We start from the raw sequence: 23,791 nt of genomic DNA on the forward strand, positions 1-23,791 counted from the left end.
AAAAGAATTAATCAGACTGAAAATGAAAATGAATGACAGCACTGCTTGTTTTAAGGATTTCTTCATCTTGGGGATAATTTGAATTTTAACCTTGAATATACATGAAAAATGTTTTCTCATGCAAACACCTTTCTTTGCTTCCCACCCTATGTGTTTAAAACCATGAGCAACCCTGCCTGTGCTTCCATGAGTGGTAATCCATTGCTGTACATGAAAAAACCAAGTGTGTCTGCTGCTTCCTCAGGAAGCTCCCACATGAGAACTGCTCCCATGGGTGAGGTCAGGAGCTCCATCTACCTCAGTATTGCATTTCTGATGCCTAAGAAATGATTTACTTTTAATGAAGCCTCCCCAGACTACTCAGCATCTTGTTATTTTTAACTGAGTGATTTGAGTCATACATTTCCAATAGTCCTCAATGAGATTTTCTCTTTGCATTTGTACAATCCTTTTTGGATTCATTTAAACACTTGGCATGCACTGCTACTGTGACAAGGAGTGCTACAGTTAAACACGCAAGTGAAGCAGCATCTGGCACCTCCTCAGGAAAAGATTTAGATGCTTAACTCAGGTCAGCGATGATTATGTGTAAGGTAAATAAAGCAAATTACATTCATGCAGCTACAGATTTGTCCTCTTCTCTCTTTGGGTAGCACAATGACATGAAGGATGAGATTCATCTGACCAGATGTAAAACTCTGTAGGTAAACTTCATTTACTCTCAGAGGAAGGCAATAATTTTGATAAGGAGGGGAAACAGCTGATTTGTGCTGTGTCAGATGTGTGCTCCAGGGGATGTGTTACAGCACAGGAACTCTGCCTCCTTTGACACCACAATGATATAGACCAATAATCCAATTGAAGTATTGATTCTAAACTGCACAGGAATGCCAGAGTAGGTGAGGAGGACATATCATTTTAATTTTAGGGAGTCCTAAACACAATCCTTATCACGCAAATCGTGCTCAGAATGCTAAGTACAGACAGGGCCAATTGCTGCCCCAGAAAACGTTGCCCATTTGCAATGGGTGCAAATAAAATGAAAATATAAAACATAACTGGAATTTTTAAACTCTAGACAAGAGTTCTTTGACACATAAGGTACTGTATTTATCCCATGGGACCTCTATGCTTTGCTCTATTACAGAAAGCAGAGAAAATGTAGCTGCTCATCAGGACAGTATGGCCAAGTAATGCCCGTCCCAAAAACTGATTGTCATGCATATATCCAAGTATAGCAGAAGCAGGTTTCCCAAAACGAAGCTAAAAGTGAAACTTGTTTTTTAAACACAGCCAGAAGAAGAACTTACATTAACTCCTGGCCTTTAAATGTGTAGGCTGTCAAAAATCTGGCCTGATTCCACTATTGAAGAAACCCTCATTTTTGCCAATATCACACCCTACTTTAATGATATAACAAAGGTGCTACTGAGAATTTTCAACAAATCAACTCTGCTACTTTTACCTGATTCCCATCGATGCTGTAGCCATGTTTAAGGGCAAAGATCTTAGCCATTGATACAGCCATTGAAAATCCAACTACTGCTATTGCTACTGCATCCACAAATATTGCTGGGATTAGCTGAATGTCAGGAACTGCTGGTGGAACTAACCTTGGAGATGAAATGAATATTTATAAATTAATATGGTAAGAACTATAAGCAATACAGAAAAGACAGTCTTAATAAGAATGTATCATCCCTACCCCGTAGGAATATTCCCAACAACATCCACTTTGTATGACTCATGCAGATTCATTCCAGCTGAAACTCCTGTGCCAATAATGACCTAAAAATCCACAAACACATTTGTCAACATTATCGAAAAAGAGATAAAGCCACTTGAAGAGATATAAAGGTTGGCTGACTATGATTTATAAACACAAGAGGTTACATTTATTGTCAGTCAGTTTTCTATGAGTTAGGGGCTAAAAAGGCAGACAAAAAGGAGGAAGCATCATGATTTTCCCTTCATCATGTCTAACTCATCCTGATTTTATAGTTATTTTATAAAAGGTTAAATGGAACACGCTATGGTATGATATGAATCACTCAAATTCTCTTTGCCTAAGCCAAGCTCAGGCAAACGAGTGTATTGGAAAAATCAAATGCAAGGACACTCCTGCCTGTGGGCACTGGCTTATTTGCACGTGCATAGCCTGTTACCTGTAAAGAGAACTGATGCAACAGCAAAGAAAGGAACATGGTTTTGCTATTGCCTATCAAAAAATACCCTATTACACATCTCCCACATCTCTCACCAGCATCCCTTTTCTTTGTTCCTTCTATCTAGATTGTGCCCATACCTTCAATTATTTCCTTTCTTGGCTCCATTATGTGCAGGTTTTTTGAGACCTATAGTAATCCCAGAATTCATTTTTAAATCAAATCACTTTTAAAGGTAAAAGGTTGTCTGAGCTGTAGGCTTTGCATGTATGATGATAGTCTGTTTTATACAGGTATTTTAGAATAGTTGTTTGAAACAGAATCAGTGCTGCAGCCAGTTATCAATCTCAGAAACAGAGAAAGGAAAAAGCATTAAGTCCTGACAGTCCCTGCTCTTCTTTCTGCTACTGCATTTCAGAAAGCAAGCAAGCCTTGCAGAACCTCTGCAGGCATCTTACAGGCATCTGTAAGCACCTTCCTTCAGGAAAGGGTTCTGAGCTCTTGGACTCCATGCGGGAATGCCACTTAAAACACTGCATTGTCTCGCAGGGAATCAGTCCGGAGCCCAAACTCCTGGACGGAGAGGGTTTTATATCTACCCATTGCTACAGGGGACTGGGGGTGTTTAATTTGTTTTTCTATTCTTCTTTGTGACTTTATTCTCTCCATATGGGCATTCCAGTTCTTAATTTTAAGAAAATCCAAAGCTTCAATTGGATCAAGGCTCAAATGAATTATGTTCAATGGAAGTTACTCTCAAGCTCAGTAAGATAAGATAGAACATGAGACAGTTTCAGCAGCTTTAGAAGAGCTATATAATTTAGCCACAGAATTTCCCAACTGGCTTACCACAATGATCTCCATAGGAATAGGAACTGGGAGCTTCTTATGGAAGCGGAAATTGATCTCCTTGCCAATCAGCAATAGAACAACGCACGTTAATCCAACCAGCAATGTAGCAATATTGGTGGTTGTTATATTTGAAAGCACAGCAACCATGCCCTGTAACATACCAGAAGTATCATAATTATTCTTAAGAAAATAAAATCTTCATGGAGATTTGCCACAGAAGAGCAAATTATACATTGCTTTTCAGCTGTGGTTTCATTGTAAATTTATAACCACAGTGAACGAGGACCTCACCAAAATACCCATTGCTCCTACAAAACACAGAAAACTAGAGTATGTCAGTGACAGAAATGCACTTGAATCATTTACAATATCAGTGTTCCTGAAAGGGGGCAAAAATTTGGAGAAAAAACTTTAATGGTGTAAAAAGCCTAAACTAAACCATGTCTCTTATCCTCAGCATTTTCACACATATTTCTCAGTGGCAGCTACCTGAAAGTAATAAATGCAAACTCCTTCTAATACCTTCAAATATTCTTTGGCAAGTCACATTTACTTAGAGCTGCATAAACTATTCTAAAACAATAAACCTGCTGATAGAACCATTGAGGTTGCCATAACAATATGGCTACATAACAGTGATCCTGCAATGCTGCTGAACCAGCCATTATTCCAAATACCTTTTAATTGAAAAAGCTTTCAAAAAGGGGGTTAGAAAAAAAACCTGCTGGAATACACAAATTGCTAGTGGGTAAATAATTGCCCATACTGATTATTCCTCCTTCTTCCACTGCATTAAAATAGACCTGGAGAGGTCTTTGAAAGAAGGCAAACATACTCTTCCTTATGCAGATTGAAAATTGCTACAACTGTCAGGATGTTATACATTCAATATGTCCTGGTAGTATGCATCTTGAATTTATAACTTCCCTTCTATTTGTTTGGAAATTAGTATGACTGGTTTCCAGTTTTGTGAACTGAACAGCAAATTTTGGAATTAATCATTAATGCAGACTTGTTTGGAAAAGGTTTGTTTTATCTGCACAAACATACAAAAAGATTCCCACAAAGCATTTTCTGTAACCTACATGTAGATGAAATCCTGAAGCTTCATTATTGCTGAGCCATCAATGTGCTCAAAAGCTTAGGTTTTCACAGACATCTGAGATCTTCCCTTTTCTTCCACTTAAGAGTGGAAAGATTCTGAGAGTAACAATTCCTAGCTTTGCAGAGCACACCTGATTTACAGTGAAGCATTTCAGGAGCACATTTTCCCCCAAGGCACAAGAGATCTGCTTCAATGAACAATATTTCTTCATATTATGAAACTGCATTCAGCAGAATCCCAAAATCCGTCCATCTCAGACTGTGTGAATCTATCAGGTCACACTTGGGCTGCACTTTCAGATATTCATATATGACTATGGCACTTAATGACCTCATATCCAGTGTTCAATACTGAAGATTATTCTACTTAGTGCCAAATAATACATAAAAACAAGAAAAAGCTTAGGAACTAGATCCAGCCAACACAGAATTTGCATGCTTGCTCACATATACAACTGAGAGGGGCCCACTGTAGCGGCTAGTCTTGATACCAAGGAGATACTTTAGCTGGGAGGTGAAGACATGAACTGCAGCTGCCGTGGTAAATCCTCGCACCAGAGGCTCCGTTAGATAGATGGACAGAAATCCAAACCGAAGGAAACCTAAACACAACTAATGAAAAAGAGAAGTGTCAACCATGGGACTCCCTCTATAGTCTGGGTATAGCACACACCCACACACCCTCTTCTTTCCTCAATGCCCAAGCCAGATCAGGCAAACCTGAACTTGGCTCTTCTAAAACCACAGTTCAGTAAGCTGCCATCAATGCACCCAATCATCCATGCCACTGGCAGGTCCAGTGTGAGATATGGGTATGTATGTATGCATTGCTTGTATGCATTGATGGACAGATTAGAGAACTCAGCTGAGAAAAACTCAGTTGAGTTCTTCTGATGGGATAGGAAAAAATGAAAAGGGGGTAAATCCTGTTTTTTTCCAGTCTAGCTAAGATGCCAGATAAAATCCTGCCTCCAATGCACCCATCCCCAGTTCTGTGATGAGGCTGCTATAAAGCAGCCTGTGTCCCACACAGAGCAGTGCAGAAACACAAGTCCGCTTACAGGGGATCCACTGTGACCCAGCACCCCCTACAAGTCCCACAGCAGCAGCTGCCTTACAGCAAACTGTGAGCACATACCTGGATAAGTCCTGAAAGAAAGGCGAGAGCCACAGCTACCTGCACCCTCCTGGCATCCCTAACAGTGTGAAATTCAAGGACAGCTGTAATATTGGTAGAATTAGAGTCTGGACAAATCATTTCATCAGGCACTTCTCTCACAGCAACGCTACCAACCATCATACTAACCACAGCAAAGGTACCTGAAATAAGAGGGAGAGAAAATAAGTGCTTAAAATCTTGGCAAGTTTTTTTTTTAAGGAGTGGTTCCTATTGGGATATGTAGAATTAAACTAAAATAAAAGTTTTCTGACTTAATAATGTATTTTTTAGTCCCCAAATCTTCTCCAGTACTCAGCACCATTAAAGCCAGTTAGATGGCGAACATACACCTCTGCAATAGGTAAACACCATCTTATTTTTCAATCTCAGTTTCTATTTTTCACTTTAAAGATTCATCCTAGCCACACCAATGAAATCATAGCTCAGGAGTTTGCAACACACATTTTTGGATCTAATTCTGATACAAGATGCTCTTCTACTGCTTCCTATGTAAAATGCATAAGCTAACAATAAAAAAGTACTGCTTATGTTCCACACATTTGCATTTCTCCTATGCACTTAAATTTTCATTTATGGAAAACAACTACACTTTCTACTTCTCCGATTTTATTTTTTACAGCTTTATTAAAAATACACACACACACATATATAGACAGACTTTCAGTTATCCATACAGATATACCTATTGATATGTGCTTGGAGGTTCCAAAAAAAGTATACAGAAAAACAGGATAAAATGAAGAATATAGGCCAAATACTGGGGGAACAGCTGCCAGCAAAGCATAGGCTAAACCTAGAAAACAGACACAAATATGTATGATAAGTTAACAACAAAAATAAAACATCTGAAGCAAAGGGATTTAAGTCTACTCTAACTGAACACACCTAACAGGAAATCTAGAGACTTGTCCCAGGTTTAAAAAACAGGAGATCTTTCAGTGAATAGTCTTTAAAATGTATAATACTCTAGGGCAGTGCCTAGAAACATGATGGGTTGAGTCAGGAAACCAAAGTCTAATTAGAGGCACTGCAGGTGTGTTTGTGTTTGTGTGTACACCTGTGCACCTGTTTTGCCTTTGTGGGTGGAAGCACTTCTTAATGGCCAACAAATGATTTTTGTTGCTTTTGTTTTCATCTGCAAAATAATCTAGATAGAAACACCCAAACCCTCATAACAAGTGGGACACATTTGACTTTTTCCTCCTTTCCTCATCAGACATAGTGCTCATGGCAACCCCTAACTGACTAAACACTTTCCTTCTCCCTCACCCCAGAATGACCGGGATAACATAACAGTTTATGTTTCCACAAACCATGCTTCAAAATGTAAAATAAGCAGAAAACTTCTGACAATCTGTAAGGTCACAGAGCTTATACAATCTGGTATCCTTCCCAAAAACAAAGTCCTTTTTGTCACTAAGCCCTGTCCAGTCCCATGCAGTGGAATGCAATCCACATAATTCCTATCTGCAGTGGGGGCTGGCAAGCACAACTGTGGAGCTGTGTGGGGAACAGCTCTAAGGGACAGCAGGGAAGAACATCTCCCACACTCTGGGTGACTCAGGGTGTGCTTATCATGGGATCAGGCTCACAGGCAAGTGGTATACATCATGTGATATGGCACATAACTGTCCCAAGCAGTTCCAGCCAAAACAATAGCTCTACACAGCTTGTGTTAATGAGAACTGACTCCAGAACAGAACAAATGGGCCTCAAGGAGAAAACACTGCATCCTGGCTTGGCTTGGTTCTGCACTCTCACAAGTGCAGGCTGGTAACACCTGTGGGTTCTTGCCACACTTGGGCAGACTGGTCCAAGTGAGCAGTAAAAATCGCAATGGACCAGTGCAAATTCCAAAGAGGAGCAATGGTTCACCCACCATGGAGAGCCAGTGATACTCAAAAACACCTCTCCCTAATAATTTAAATTGGGAGACAAAGCATCACATTACAAAAAAAAAGAGCTAAACCAGAAAGATCTTCTGTGCCATCCAAGTGCTCTTGTGCAGTGCAGTAAATCACAGGGCCTTGCTCTAGCCCTAAGCAATATCTGAGTCCTTACCAAAAATTCATGTTCTCACCAAAACTGGACAGATGATATCACTGATTCCCTTGCTCAAATGAGCATTTCATTAAGTACTTGTGAAACTCCTCCCACATATCTTCTCTCCTGACATCAGCAAACACCCTGTACTATAACAGCCTGGTCTTTAATATGATGATGAACTTAACAGTACAAGTAACCAGAACTGAAAATCAGTTCAAAACCGGGAGAATGGGTCTATGTGAAGTTCCTGATCTGAATACCCTTTTATTCCCTTGCATTTGTACTGGCATTTTTAGAGACTGTCAGTGCCAAGGAAATAAAGAGATATTGACCTGATAGGAGCCATGGCTTAAACACCGTGGTCATTGTAGTTCTGCCTGGAATGATTCCCAAGCTTCTTTGAACCCAGGCTTGCTATAATTACTTCCATTCCAGAAAATTGAAAGTTCAACTTTTGTGTTTTTAGAAAGGGAAAGATTAGGAGCAGTTAAGGGCATGTCTACAGGCGCCAAATGAATAATGTTTACTTTTAAAAAGAGTCACAAAATTAAGTATAAAGTTCACTGCTGACCACTTACATTTTAGTGTTCTTCTAGGTCATGACATAAATTATGTTTCAGTACCCAACTGACAATGTTTGTGTCTAGTATATGACAGATATGCCTGAGAGTTAAGCACATTAGCTATCAGTTTAAGATAAGTTTATGCTTCTGTGTGGAAGAAAAAATAACCTTAACCATAAAATTCAAACAAAACCAGGAAGAAAGAAATTATCTGCATAGCCTAAGTTAGGGTATTTAAATATTTTAAGGGTTACCACCTATTAAAATCTTGGATTTACAGATGACCTTTTCAGACCTGCTTCAGTGTAAAGTGGAACAAGTGAGGTGCAAATATGAAAAAAGTCAACACAGAAGTAAACTTATGTAAGCTTAATTACATCACCCTCTGGACAAGGCTCTGCACAAATCAAAGAATTTCCTTGACTCCAAGACCTCCTGGAAAAATCTACTGAGACTGTGGCAGCTATTGTGAAGCTGCCATTCCCAGAGCAGTGGACACCCCATAACGATATTGCTGGAGAAGTGCTCTTGCTTTCTAACCTCCTAACACTTCTGAAACTGCTAATAGTAAGTGCTGGGCTAAACAAAAGATTCCATTGGTCCATTCACCAAGAGCTGAACAGAATAGTGAACACTGGCTTTCTCTGCTCCTGCCTCAGGACTGGGCTCCACTTAGGCTGACACTTCCAAGTAATTTAATAGAAAATCCACAGATTTTCAGTCTTGCTAGAGATGATGCTTTTTATTTAATCACATCATGTAAATCACTGCCTGCTACTGTGGTTCAAGCGTAAACTGGTGACTTCTAGCCTTAGGGATCAGTCTTTGAATTCTTGCATGTTCTTTGATTAAATTTAGTTTGGTTACTTTGCCTCAGTTGCTCCCTGAAACATAAGGTCTATATGTCTGCTACGCTCTGCAGAAATTAGCCATGACTTTCAGGACAATGAGATCAGTAAATACTATGGTGCATTCAGCAAAAGCTTGGGCATGCACTTAGACTGTGAAAAGCTGGTCTGCCATTGAGAGCTGTGGATACCTATTAGAGAGGGGGCTTCTTTCAGAGTTTGGTGCCTATCACTGACTCGCAGTTTTAAGGGAATCATCATTCTGGGCTGGTCTGCAGAACCCATGCTGACCTCCACAGAGAGCCCTGAGATACACATCCTGTTCTCAGGAGCACCTGTTTCAGGATGTCAAGAACTGCTATAAAAGAACACACTGAAAAAGTAATGAAGGGATAATTAAATCCAGAGGTACACTCACCTTGAGGAAGCTGCATGACCCCAGTGCTAATACCTGAGATAATGTCTCCCAATAAGTATTCCTTCACTGGGTAATGAGGCAGCCATCTTAAAATCGGTAAGAAACTGTAAAGATGGGACTTGGCTTTCTTAGAGGAACAACTGGAATTACAAAGCAGAAAGAAAGTTAGACACTAGCAGGGGACAAACGGGTTGCAAAAATTGTCTTTCATCCCTACACAGGAAAACAGCTCCTTTACAGGCAGGCTCAGACTCCTGATAACAGTAATTTCTGGACATGCATAAGCACAAACAACTATGCCTCCAGATAATTTAGCCTTTAATCACGTGTTAGTGCTGTTGACAAACCTTATGGAACTAGAGAAGAGAACAAAAGTCTTGTGAGGCTGGAGGTCAGTGGGAAGTAAAACTGTTCCAGTCTATGCACAACTGAGTGGTCACACAAAACCTTTTGCTGAGATCATTCCTAGTAACAATCCCCTGAGAATAACTTACTTCCTGATAGTGGTTTTCACTCATCAGAATACTTTGCAGTGCTTTTTCCCATTTACTCTTTGCATGCTTTATACTTTTTTGATCATAATATTTTATATTCTTATGCTTTAAACATGGCAAATCTATTAATTTAGCCAGTAGTTATTACTATCCCTACCAGTACTGACAGACCCACTTTCAGGCTATTTGAGAGCAAAACCCTTCCTCCCCTGGGAAGAAAAGGCGCTGAAGCCAACAGCACTGACCCTTGGGACTCTCAGCAGAGCTATTAACCTTTTGAAACCCTGACTCATGACAAATGAACAGAGCCAGGAAATACATATCTCTATCCAGTACTGCCTTGCATCATACATTGATTGTACTGTGGAAAGTTTAACCTTGGCTAAAAATGTAACACAGGGATTGTATAAATGCTTTTCTGTGTAGGGGAATTGCAAGAGAATTGCAGAGATTTGTTATCATTTCTGAATTGCACAGTGAAGAAGCTTGTTGCTTAAAGTGAGAGAGTCATCCACATTTCTCCATAGTTAGGTAGACTGTATCATAAAAAGAAGGATTTGGATCCACTTTCTTTTAATTCAGGACAGACAAGTTTTCTGAGGTAGAATTAAGTGTCTTTACCATTGAAGTCATTCCATAAACCAAAGCTAATCTCCAAATGTCAAATCATGTGAACAGGAGTATTTTATAGAAAAGCAGTTCTGTTGTCCTGCAGAACAAGGTTTGAGAAAGAAATGGAAAAAAGCTCTGCGAAGGAAGCATGGATAAACATAAAGCTAATGAGAACTTAAATCCCCTGGTACCACGGAGCAAGAGAAGCACAGTTAAACACATTTCACATCTAAGCAGATGATACTTAGATTTCAAGGCAGTTAATTAAAAGCCAGAGAATGGCTCTAGTTAAGTTCTTATTGGACCAATATTTAGATTTCTACACAGCTATCACACATCTCCATTCTTCTGTGAAAGGATCATGTGAAGCACAAATTTGGCCATAAGTATTTCCCCATAAGAAGAACAGATACTTTTCTGGGTCTTATGAATTTATGTCACATGATCTGACTAATAATTCACATTCCTCTGCTGCCGCTGCCTATTTTCCTTTTGCACTTTGATGATGGCAATTCCACTAATTTATCCAACATTTCCTAACACAGTTCTACATTAACAGCACGTACACAGCTTCTTCCCAGTCTTGTTGAATGGTCAAAGTAGAATTAGTGGCTTTATCTTTTAGGTTTCTTTGAAGAGATTACTGGCTAAGTGCATGAATCAATTAAGAATTATAATATTTCTAACCAATAAAACAAGGTGAGACAAAAAACCCTACCGACAAGAATGTGCAATCCTCTGCCCTAAAGTCCGAGGGGTTCTCTGTCTCCTGTGCAGCTGTCCTTGCAGGAGCTCCTGGTTGTATATTGGTCTCTGTACACAATACCCCTGGGTTTCCCCAAGACACACTTCTTGTTCTTCAGCATTTTCCATAGCTGGTCTCACAGAGCAGCAGTGAAGGAGGAACAGTTCCACGGTCTCCACCAAAAAACCTGGTTGCAGACAAAATAAGTTTGGTTTCCTTTATAACCTCAGATTTGGCATTTCTTTTCAAATAATGTATTTTAACAAGCTAGAGGCAAAAACTATTTAATTAGACCGCAGTCTAATTAAATAGTCTATAACAGCAGTAAGAAGATAAATCACACTCAGTCTTTAGTATATGCAAGCTATTAATTTATACTTGTCTTGTATAATGAAAGCTTTTGCATTATTTTCTTTGTAAATAAGAGATGAAACCAACCTGCAAGGTTGTATTCATGTTTATCTGGATCCTCCCTCAGTTTTTTAAGACTATTATCACTGTAGGAGGGAGATTCCTTTATTGCTGAGTTACTTCCTGCTTACTCACAAACTGGCATGTCCATTTTCAAAAGACAGAACTCTGACTTTAACACTGAGAAAACCACTTCTTTCTTCCAGATTGTCAGTTGCTTCTGCATTCATCCACCTACTTTTCTCTCTATTTCAGAAGCTTCTTTTTCCAAACAGCATCTCAAGGATACACAATTCACTACTTTCAAACAGTTATTATTTCAATGGATGTGCAACTTACTGCTATCCTCAATCTGCACTGACTAAAACAGGAATCGGGAGATGTGCCCAGTTTTAAAACTAGCCAGAAGGTTTGCAAAGATCTATTTGTCTGTCTGATTCAGTGCCACAAACATCTTAACATGTTTAAAAGACACTCTGCTAATTCCACTGCCCCATGTTTGCTGCTTTCAGAAATATTGGGCAAGAAACTCACTCCCAATTCTGAGCAAAGTGACAGGACTGCTATGTTGTTAGGCAGAGATGCTGGCTAGTGCCACATTCGATGACAGAACGCGAGTGCAGTGGGAAACAGAGCCATCATTGTGAACAAGGCCTTGGGCTCAAGTCCAGCAAGTCACTTAAGCATGTGTTTGCCTTCAACCAAGGGTGCTAACCCAGGGGTGCTCTGTTTTTAGCTGTACATCAATACTGTTCTGGGAAAGGGTTACCACGCAGAAATTAAACAAATTGCTACCTAAGCACTCAGACAAAGCTAACCATGATTGGTCCAACATTCCGATTCAGCAAATACAGTCAGACCATCAGCAAAATATCAATATTGCTATCTATGTCTTCACTCTGATGAAAGTGCTGGAATTTTCCACTCAGGTCCTGGTAATCTCTATCTCCTAGAACAGACACAGCCAAGCATCTCTTCAGTTCTCAGTATTTCATAAGCAATACTTTTCCTACATTGTCAGCCACAAAAGGAGATTTTTACTAAAATTGTAATTTTTCATTTACTGCACACTGTAGATTGTCTCCAGCTTTATTGTGTGAAATAAAAGCAATCCTTCTTGAGCAGGGAGGTTGTAATCTGTGATCCTGAGAAGTACCCTCAAGCCTCAACCATTCTGGGATTCCATAATGGTCCCTTATGTCATTATTCACACAGAATCTATCTTCTCCAGTAATTAATTGATGTGTTCTGGCAACATTTGCCTTATCTACAAATTAAGAAGCAATTTTAATCAGCCCTAAACAGAAAATACACTCAAATCACAACAAAAACTGCAACTGCATGCAAAAGACACAGACCAAATCAGTTCAGTTACTTGGTTTTGGCCAAACTTCTCCAATAAAATGAGAATGCAATATCAATACATTTTTAGCCAAGGTTTTAAAAACACACACCTTGCCTTCTTTCTCCTACAAAGGACAGCAACACAAGACAGTGCCCTGCTAACCCCAACAATTTAGGTCCTGAATTTCCACCTTTGAGTTAGTTCAGCTTCAAGTAGATTAGTTAACATATGGAAGAGCCACATGAGCTCATAATATAAATCTAGACCTGGAGAAGTCTGGAGGTCTCCACTTCTGTACACATGCTCCAACTCTTCCAGGTATTATGAGCATATACAGAACAACATAAGTTCCTTCCTGCCTCTGTTTTTCATGGAAAATAAATTATACAAATGCTATATTTGACTAACTGAACAAGGCCCAACTCTAAATCAGTTACCCAGATCATGGCAAGTGTTAGTTTGGAATACTACCAGAGGTCACAACCCAAGTTTCACCATCACTCAGTCTGAAGGCTTTTAAACTGTAGATTGAATGTTTCTGCTGATTCTGTTAAGAGTAAGGAAGTTACACTGCACTGAATCATAAGAACCAGCTAAAACAAAGTAACTTGAGGGAAGATATGATGGAATCTTGTCTTTACCTTCACAGGGAACACAAGAACATGGAAAACAAATCACATGTAGTGAGATCCTATATCTACCTAAAACTACTGCTGGATATATCACACTCTTTTTTTCCATGTCATTTCACCAACTTCATCTTAACAGCCCTGCATAAGCATGTTCCTCGATGGCAGCCTAAACTACTACGCTGTAGATAGTACAGTAACACTTAAAGTCTTTAATATCATCCCTCTCTTTTGCAAAAGTACATAGAGAGCAAGATAGAGATGCTTGTCTTTATGAGAGATGATACACATTGTCCACTGAGTAGCAAAATAGTAACACTTCATGACTGGTTTGACTGTCTCTCCAAGTGTTTGCTGTATGACAAAGCGGCAGCACAGTTATCCAAGGCTCAGAAACTGAGTCTTCCTCTTCACTCTCAGAATGCTTGAGGAAGAGCAAAAGGAAGGCACTGCCCATTTTCATGAAAAGAAAGCTTACTGCTATGACTTCTGAAAACTCACAGACCTTTATCCAGAGGAAGAGAAAGGCAATGGTGGAGAGTGGAATACTGCTCTCCAACAACCTTTGAACTTCATGGCAAGAATAAAGTTAAAAAGCTGTAAGAAACACTGTCATTAATCTTATCAGCCAGATAAGAGTTGAGCTGAAGTAGTTAAAACCTGTATGCAAAAGACTTAAGAGTTGGCAATTCTTTATCTGACTGATAAAGGCCTGTCTTATATCTTTTCTGCTATTATCAAATTGAAGGTGTTAAAGAAAAAAAAAAGTGAAGCAAACATGAACTTATAACACTATCAGTAATAAATTAGCACTTTCTCTTCCCAATCTTAGCTGATAAAGGAGGTCTGTCAAGCCATCTGCACTGATTCTTGTAGAGGACAATAATTTTTGATCCAAATCACGTGAATCAAAGTGCAACCATAAAATTTATAGGAACAGAGATTTGGCTGCTGTTCCTTGGATTCAAAATACAACTAAGGGGAGAAAAAAGCAAGAAGCTGGAGACATAAGAAGGGTGTACCATATGACTCTTGCAGCTTTAATAGGCACTTTTTCTCCTAACTTGTGTATTTAACCTGAATGTGTCTGAACTACCTAAGGAAATGGGGGAGTCAGCAGCAAATCCATTGTCTGGCCTGTTTTACAAGGGTAAAACCCCTTTCTTTTGGAAGCTAAGCACAAATTGCTTTAAGTAGCAGGAAAGCACAGGTGGACAGTACTAGTACTGTGTTACAGTATGTCCTCTGCTAGAGACTTCCACGTTTGATCATGAGCTAAAAAGTCCATGAAATATTTTGTGTCTTCAAGCTTACAAATACAGGTGACTGCCAGCAGCCAAAGGGCTGGTGGAAATACTGCCACTCTGTATAAAACATCTCCCAAATGCACCCTGAAAAACACAGTTACTGCAAGGTCTGTTCCTACTGTCTGAGGAGGCAAGACACAAAACCAGGTGATTTTAGGAACCACATAATGGCTCATTTCTTTCTTTTCTCTCTGGCCTCATTCTCCAGTGCCCTTCTGCTTTTCACCCTCAGTAACAAGTACAAAGTTGTTTTTCAAATAAGCACAAAGGTGTAAAATGACTGGGTGGGGTCATAAGGAATGTGTTCTCCTAGTTTTATTGGACTGTTCTCATCATTCTCATTCCTCCTCCACTCCTCCCATTAAATCCACTAACAACTAGATTTTTTTAAACCTGAAGCCTTTATGTAAAAATTCATAAATGTAGAGGTAACTTGTGAAACAAAAAAAAATTTCCTTGTGTAGGTCCTAATCTAAGAAATGCACTCCAGGAGTGAACCTTTGGGAAAAAAATAAATCAAAGCCTTAAATTTCTATGCAGCTTTTAGACAGGCAAAATGTCCACTTTATTCACTAGAAAGGTGAGATGATTACATAAACTGTGTTTGGTTGTGTGATAAAAGCTTCTCCACACACCTATAATGTTACTCAGAACAACAGCAGGATGGAAAACCTGGATAATACCCTGGTGGGCTACTGCCAGGGCCAACACATGAGCCATCAGCCTATCAAGAGCTCATTGCCACCAGTCCAGAGTAGTACACAAGGGTCACCCATGGGACCCTGGAAGTCCCTGCCAGCTCTGGGTGTGAAAACCATCTGCCCATCTCTAAGAGTAAGAGCACTCAGGGGCAGCAAAAGGGGTCCTGGGAAGTCCTGGCCAGTCACACATGTGCACATGGGATGGTCAGTACCTACAACTGGAGTGGGGCTATGACCTCGGGGGCTCATATGTCCAGCCCAGCTGGGGAAATTGGGATGAAAGAGCTACTAGGCAGATTGTGTGAGCCTGTGTGCTGGAAGGATCCACCTTGCAGATGTGTAATGTATCTCTACATGTGTACACATATTCTCAGTACTGGACCTCCATCCTGCTTAGCTAGAGAGCAGAGGGGATGAAGCTGTGGGTGTTGCCTCTCCAATATGCATGTCCTGCCATGTACAGGTCTAAGTAAGTTGTGTATGTGTGTTCTCTGTGTGTGTGTGCTTATGAGAAACACATCTTCAGCCTTGGTACTGGTTGGATCTGGGGATATGGAATTCCCAGGTTGTTGAATTCAGCATGATATATTTTCCTCTAATGAACCTATCTTAGCCACTGAACACAGCATAATAATAACATTGAGAATAAAGATTCTTCTCTCAAAATGGTAACAAATAAGACATATATATATATATATATATATATATATATATATATATAAATAATATGATTATGTTACTGGTAAGAGGTAATTTATATTTCATGCTCCTTGCCAAAAAATACTTAAGTCCCCAAAGTTTACTCCATGGATGAATGAATTCATTAGTGTCTTAGGCGTATCTCTTATCAACCAGCAATCTTATGTTTGTTTTCATCAACACAATGTTTTAGGAACTGTTATAATGATTGAGCTGTTGAATCCATTCCACATAAGACAAACAGCTGGAGCACTTTGAGCAGCAGAACAGGGGTCTCCTTCCCTCTGAGACATAGATAAGAGATGGCTCCTGTTTCTAGTGAGAACACATTGATGACCACGAGAACCCATGGCAATATGATCATTCTTATTTCTGCTTTTTGTAACTTCACTGACCTTGGATTCTAGTCTGCCATCCTCTTTCCCTTTGCCAAAAGCAGTTGCTAGTGACAGTGAAATCAGTAAGTTAATCAGAATGGTAGCATGGCTGATGACCCCTATATTGTGCTTTGTTAAGCCAACTGATAAGGACATACACTACTTCAGAGACAGGTAATCATTAGCCAGCTTCACTTCCAGAGAAAATCCACTGCCAAAAACTTTGGTGGAGCAGTTTTATTCATAAAGCTCCAGCTGGTCAGAGGAGATAACATAAATCAAGATCATGAATACACACCAAGCTAAGCCAGAATAATTTCTTTACTTCTTGTGATCTCAGTGGACTTCCAGTTCATTTTTTCAGGTCAAGTGGAACATACAGACAGCAAACAAGTGTCTGTGCACAAAGAAATTACTTCATTCTGTGATACACTTCCTTCTGTAGAGAAGTCACCAAAAGAATTCTCCCCTATCTGCTTCATCAACTCTTTACACACATCACTACCTTCTCAAGTGCTACATCAAGTTAAAAATAAACAACAAAAAATAGAAGGTTGTTATTTATAACCAAAATAATTTCAGTCATGATGTTTACAGTACAAAACCCTCAAGTCAGAGAAAACTGAAGGATACTAAAACAGTGTGGTCAGAGGAAGAAATGACTGGGGTGCAGAGAGGGAAGAAGAGAAGGTTTAGAATGGGATTAAAATTTATATTCCAGTTTCACTGCTGAAAACATGGCATAAAGTAACTACCATTACTTGAGTAACATGAGGTTTTGAAAAGTCTCCAAGGATCCTCTACAAGGCTCTCTAACACATTCTGAAAGGATTTGTTCCTCTGCAAAACAGGCTACAGCCACTACCATGCTTGAAGAAATTCCTGAAGAACTGTTGTTTCTGAAAGGCAACACAGAACTTGAGCACAGGGCAGCCACTCCTTGGGAAAGTAGTATGACTAACTATTTCTCAAAACTGCAACTCTCCTCCTGATAGTTCTGAGAACTTCCCTATCCATGTTAGGATCTGCAAACATTTCATTCTTGGAAGCTACTTCATAACACATTTTCTGTGGGTTTTTTCTGCACTAGGTATGAACCAAATCCTACATGAGTGGTAAGCAGAACATGACATATGATCCAGTCCCCATTTATGCAACTGTTGCTTGGTGAAGATGTTATCTAAACAATAGCATTCTCCTGTCTCCTATAGACTTGAGTGTTGCTTCATGATCTGAAGGCGAATGCCAGACAGTGGGAATAACCTTCCTCAACGTTTTGATGCCAAGATTACACCTACAGGCCATGACTGCAAAGCAAACACAGGCCAACACTGCTTTTGCTTGAAATATTTTAAAATGCACTGCAAGCAAAGAACATGTAAAGAAGTTTCTCAAGTAAGTATTTCACAGCAAACCCCTGCTTTATTTGCAGCTCACCTTATGGCTTCACATTTTTTCTGTGGCTGATGAAATCATAATGTGAGACAGCCCCAAATCTGTTCTTACCTGCACAAACAAAAAGACCAGCCCTCAGGGAGCTGAAATTTCTCCAAGTGTTTGGCAGAACAACCCTGCATGAATGGATTCCTGCAACAGCTACTAGAACAGGGTGTCTTAATGAAGGAACCGGAATAGCAAGCAGGGTATCTGGGCTGAGAATCATCAAATGAAATGAGGAAAGGTTCACTGAGTAATTTTTTGATGATTTCTTCTTGCAAGAACCTTTCTTTCCTTCTCAGGAACATATGTGCAAAAGAAACAAATGTCACCAGAAAACAGGGAAAAAAAAAATCAGACTCACTACAACTGTAGTGTATTAACTGTAGTTAGCTAGACTCAGGTCACCTGTTCAGCTATATGGACTTAAATGAAGCACGAAAACCATATCATATATATTGATTTTAAGCATGAAACTGGCAAAGAAATAAAACTGGAATCATGTAATGAGGAACTGAAAACAAGCAGGCAACAAGTGCAGTGCAAAATTCCAAAAAGAAAAATGCAATGAACCAAAGACAGTAGATAATGAAACAGTAAACCTGAAAGAAATTGGAAGGGCTTAGAAAACATTGTTATGCCAAAACTCTGAAGCTGGGGCGGGATCCTGGTAAAGCAGGATATGCAGGATTTGATGCTGAAGTGGTAAATGAACTCAGGTAATGCTTTCTCTGGAAAAGGACTTGAACCATGTTATGCTATAAAGTTAAGGTAGCAGCAGCAAAACTTCTGTATTTAGAGAAGATATTACAGTTGCCTATATCTGTGAAATATCTGTAGTTTTGTTCCTGATGTGACTCTTCCTGATGTGCCTGAGCTTAGAAGAGTTCTGTGAGAACAGAAACAGGCAGCTCCCTCTGGGCACCCCTGAGTAGCAATCCAAGTGTTCTCCTGCATGGGGTATGGCTTTTTAAATTCTATTCCATGAAAACCAGGCAGAAATTTTGTAATTCTTAATCAGTTCAATCCTTAACTGAGCTTAATTGATCTGTCCCTACTAGTCTGAACTTCAACAAGGATGTTTCAAACAACAGACACAGCAATCTTTGATTCAGATTGGAAAGTTCTGTCTGTGCCTTAGAATCACAGAATGGTGGAAGGGGCCTTCAAGACCACCAGGTTCTAATCCCCTGCTACGGGTAGGGACATCTTTCACTAGACCAGGTTGCTTAAAGCCCCACCCAGCATGGCATAAGAGGCTTTCTGAGGAGTTCTCAAATCTCAGCTCTGCTTCAGAACCTAATTTCCATAAAATAAATTAAAAGGAGGAATTTGATTTTTGCTCTAGCCCAGCCTATGTGTCAGAATCTCAGATTTTCAATTAACAGATTAACATCTATTAATTAGCTAACATAAACCCTCCCCAATAACCACAACAATATAAGAACACAAACAGAGTTGGATGTACAAAATGGTATGCAACAGTCAAAGCAGAGAAGTAAAACTTGATCCCCTGCCTGGGCAAAACCTTAAAGTTTTCAAAGAAGGCTGGAGAAAAAAAAGATTCTACCCAGGCAGTAAAATACAGATTGTAAAGAACCTCCCAGGAAGTCAATCACACTGTTGTTTGTCACATGGAAGGTTTTCCCAGCTTGATACTGCACAAAATAAAAAAATAGTTAATGCAACATTTTGAGAACAGTAGTGCGAGTTCCTGACAGGCCGGTGGTTCATATATGTGCTCTTATAATCATAAATAAACATCTAAATCCTATCAATGCAACTGACTTGCAAAACTCATTCAACCTGCCTGGACAAATTTACAGGTGTATCTTCAAAGCCGTGGAAATACTTGACACTGTCTGTGTACAGCTTTCCCATCACCTGGGCACACAGTAAACAACAACAAGACCTGCACTTTGCTGCTGCTTATACTTCTAAAGAGCAAAAAGCTACAGATAACTGGTTATAAAATAACAGCAATGGCAGGTCTTGTAGCCATGTGAAGAGCTACTATCAAGAAATACTGTCTAGAAGGACAACATTGTGCTGACTAACAGATCTAAGGAAAGAAACATCTGAATCATGATGGTGTTTAATTCATTAAAATTAACTGGAAAATCAGTAGGCTAATTAGAGCTTGAGAGTTTTAGATTCAGCATGGTTTTCTTGTGCTACAAGTTACAGGCTATGAAACAATCCAATGGAAAAAAAAACAGAAAAGAAAGCTTTAGAAAACCAGATCTTACAGAAAAATACATCAGCAATAAAACAGAAGAAAAAATAGCAGTGAGCAGTTGATTGGGCAGAGACCCAGAAAGGAAGAGGAGCTCAAAGGGCTGTGCTTATCTAGGAATTCAGTGGATGCACAAAAGCCTTGGTTACATTTACAGAGGCTACAGCTGCAATTCAAATTAATAGTAGGTCAAGATAATACTGGTCTGTCTATACTATAACAGTCAAAGCAAATAAACATACATTCAGTTCTTCTTTCTTAAGTTATTAGCAAAAGAGAGTGACAGCCATGTGCTAAACATAAAATAATGTTTTCCATTATTTTAGCAACACACTAATATAATAACAACATCTTTCAATTTGGTTCTGGAATATTTAAGTTCTAAAAACATTGAATTTTTGGGGACAGACTATTATAACCATGAAAAACCGTGTGCTAAAGATATGGTTTGAACCACGGTAATGAACTAGAAATTCCAAACAAAAGGCAAGATGCAATGGCTGTCCAGTGCTCCAACTTGTAAGATCTGATGGGTGGATCAAGCAGAGCATTTTAGTAAGTATTCAGCTTAGAAAACAGGGCTCAGTTTATGCCAGAGGCTAAAAACATCACAATTTCCTAGGCCTTTCACCTAGATCATGCTCAATTATCTATACTTTTTAAAATTATGTCAGCCTTGAGGCAAACTGTTACCTTGTACACAGAGTTTGTATAGTATGAGCAATAAAAGCACATCAGCTCTGGACACAATACTGAGAGGAAATAAAAGTTTAGTTTTGTTTAGAACTCAAACATGGATGCAGCAACAGGCTTGTTTCTTACTGGACTTAAGAGCTTTCCTTCACTGAAATCTGATTCTGAATATAACTCAATATTGCCCCAACTCCCCCCATAAATATACCTCTAAATGTAAAGAAGATTTTAGAATGAGACTGATGAGTTAAATACCCTCAAGTCTATACAATTAATATGCTTTATCAGCTACCAACAGCAGCTCTGCACGCCTGAAACTCCATTCTCTTCCTATACCTTTTCCACACTACATTTCAGAGATGTTTCACAATGCAGTGCAAGGCTATTAAGAAAACACTTCAGTTTGGAAATACTGCTAAATCCACAACTGAAACATCTGTCATGTCTTAGGAAGGCTTAGGACTGTCAGAAACCAAGTGTTTCAAAGTGTGATTACTGTCCCTTGAGGAAGGCAAGAGGTGATCCTCACAGAGTTAATTCAGTGCAAGCCACCTGCACGTGCTTGCTTCTGAAACAGCAAATTACCTTAGTTTTTCTGTTTCTACAGCAGCAGCAGTAAAGTAGCATCCTACTCATGAAAGTAATATAAATCAAGACACCTGTTAACCCAAAATACCTGTTACTGCACATTTAGTAAGAGACATTTTAAAAGTTTGCTTGCAGATTTTAGTCTTCATTTGGGAAAACTTCAGCCAAAATATTCCATGCCCAGACCCTTGTTGTCAGTCATCAACACAAAAACCAATGCTGTACAATTGTATTACTGTGATAGATATGAAGAATTATGAATGTATATTCTGCTGATTCATCAGCAGATATAATGGCAGCAATTTAATGTTTTTTCTTTTCCTTACTACTGGGCTATCCCTAAATGCCTCCTGCAACAGCCACTTGGACCCTCTGAAATTTCAAAGCATCTCAAAACCAGCTTTCAACCATATTTCAATCATCAGACAATCAGAAATTTTGCAATAGCAGCATGGGCACGAGCACAGCAAATTTAAGCCTACTTACTTTTCTGGCTGGCTTTTCCTAGTTGCTTTCACTGATCCCTTGTAAGGAGTTCAAAATGTTCCCACAGTTCGTGAAGCTGAAAAATAGTGACATAGGAAAGGCAAAATCTTCTTCTTTGCCTGAAAAGTGGAAGGGCATGAAGGGTTTGAGGGGAATAGTTTAATCGCGGTTTTGGAAAGGTTTTGAATGTCTTTGGGTTAAAGCTAGCACTGAAGCGCAGAGCAGGTAGTTTTTGTTGTTCCAAGTCTTCTTGGGAGAGTCGCTCCGACCTAAACTGACAGCCCGCAGCTTACAGTCGGAGGGGTGCAGCCACAACACGAGGAAATGACTGATCTCTCGCCTTCCCTCTGGTTTCCCTTTGGGTTTTCCCTTTGGGTGCTGCACGCGTTTTACAGCACGGAGCAGCGCGGGTGCCGCCGCTGCCCGGGAGCCCCTGGGCGCTGACCCCGGTACGGCGCTGCCCGGACCCCGGCTGCCCTCGGACCCCGGCTGCCCCCGGCATAGCGCTGCCCCGGACCCCGGCTGCCCTCGGACCCCGGCTGCCCCCGGCATAGCGCTGCCCCGGATCCCGGCTGCCCTCGGACCCCCGCTGCCCTCGGACCCCGGCTGCCCCCGGCACGGCGCTGCCCCGGACCCCGGCTGCCCCCGGACCCCGGCTGCCCCCGGCACGCGGCTGCCGCACGCGGGGCTCCGGCCGCTCCGCCGGGGCCGGCGGGGAGCGAAGGGAGCGGGGGCGGCACGGAGCGAGACGCCCAGGCTACCCCCGGCCCGGGGTAACCGAGCGGAAACCACAGGCGTGGGGACAGCCCGACCCCAACCGACGCTCTTCGCGGCGAGGCTCGCTCCCCTCACGGGAGATCCGCTCAAGGGGACAGACCCCCTCCGCCGCTGACCCCGCGCTCACCCCCGGCCGGCCGGCCGCGCTCCGCTCGCCGCCCTCCGCCTTCCTCCAGCCCGGCAGCCGCCGCCGCCGCCTCTCGCTCCAAGGTGAGAAGCACAGGGGCGCGAGCGGCCGCCAGCCCCTGACCGCTCCCGCCCCCTCCCGCCCCGCGGCCGCGGGCGCGCCTGGGACTCGTAGTCCCCCCCGCAGCCCCGGCCGGGCGCGTCCCCGCCGCGGCCTACGAGTCCCAGGATGCCGCGGGGCCGTGCGCGCCCCCGGCGGCGCGGCCTGTGCGGGCGCTGCCCCGGCCGGCCCCTCCTCGGTCGGGGAGGATAGCGGAGCCCTGGGGTGAGCAGGGTTGGAAGAGTCCTTTAACATCACCGAGTCCAACTGGCAACCCAGCCCTGCCCCTGTAAGCCCGAAACCACATCACCCAGCGCCGCATCCTGACGGCTCTCGAGCACCTCCAGGGATGGTGACTCCACCTCCCTGGGCCATCTGTTCCCGTGTCTGACCAGCCGAACCGCTCAAATTGTTCCCAAATATCTCTCTGTGTGTGCTTTTTCATTTCTTTAGGGGCGCAAAGAATACGTAGGTATGAATTTCATTGCGAATATGCAGGAATTAGTAGATAAATGCCTTCACAGATCTCATCTTTGAGTCCTTGGTTTAACATGTTTTCTGTCATAATGATGCTCCCTTTCACCCAAGACAAAAATGTTTTCCCACCTCCCAGGTTCGGGTTTGTACACAGAGTTTGTAGAAGTTTGTTTTTTTCCTAGCTTTGAAACTCTTATGCCCTAAGAGCATGAAAAAAACTTGTGAAACTGATGTCTACAGGACACTATTATTTGCAAATCTTTAAATGATTCCTTGACATGGTAGCCCTTGTAAGAATGTAAGAGTAACTTAAATAAAATGAAAATGAATTCAAGGTGAAATACAGCGCTTTACATTTCAGTATTGTCAAACTGA

At 41.0% G+C, this 23,791-nt stretch overlaps 1 protein-coding gene across 2 annotated transcripts in view; it reads right to left on the bottom strand.

The window, feature by feature from the left end:
* SLC26A5 (solute carrier family 26 member 5) overlaps positions 1-23,299 on the bottom strand; it is a 33,880-nt gene extending 10,581 nt beyond the window's left edge. Inside the window, exons 1-10 of one of the 2 annotated variants that reach the window (XM_084205776.1) lie at positions 23,281-23,299; positions 21,937-22,012; positions 11,001-11,214; positions 9,177-9,316; positions 5,984-6,094; positions 5,260-5,441; positions 4,569-4,733; positions 3,015-3,167; positions 1,706-1,788; positions 1,466-1,613 (exon numbers count right to left, since the gene is read on the bottom strand). In XM_084205776.1, coding sequence (XP_084061902.1) covers positions 1,466-1,613; positions 1,706-1,788; positions 3,015-3,167; positions 4,569-4,733; positions 5,260-5,441; positions 5,984-6,094; positions 9,177-9,316; positions 11,001-11,155 — 1,137 coding nt within the window. In that variant the 5' untranslated portion in view covers positions 11,156-11,214; positions 21,937-22,012; positions 23,281-23,299. Of the gene's footprint in view, positions 1-1,465; positions 1,614-1,705; positions 1,789-3,014; positions 3,168-4,568; positions 4,734-5,259; positions 5,442-5,983; positions 6,095-9,176; positions 9,317-11,000; positions 11,215-21,936; positions 22,013-22,840; positions 22,958-23,280 lie in introns of those variants that run through there. The other variant, XM_084205775.1, reaches the window with a different exon arrangement.
* Positions 23,300-23,791: the final 492 nt, after the last annotated feature.

The sequence above is a fragment of the Fringilla coelebs genome (assembly GCF_963513975.1).
Source record: "Fringilla coelebs genome assembly, chromosome: 5".
Classification (NCBI taxonomy): Eukaryota; Metazoa; Chordata; class Aves; order Passeriformes; family Fringillidae; genus Fringilla; species Fringilla coelebs.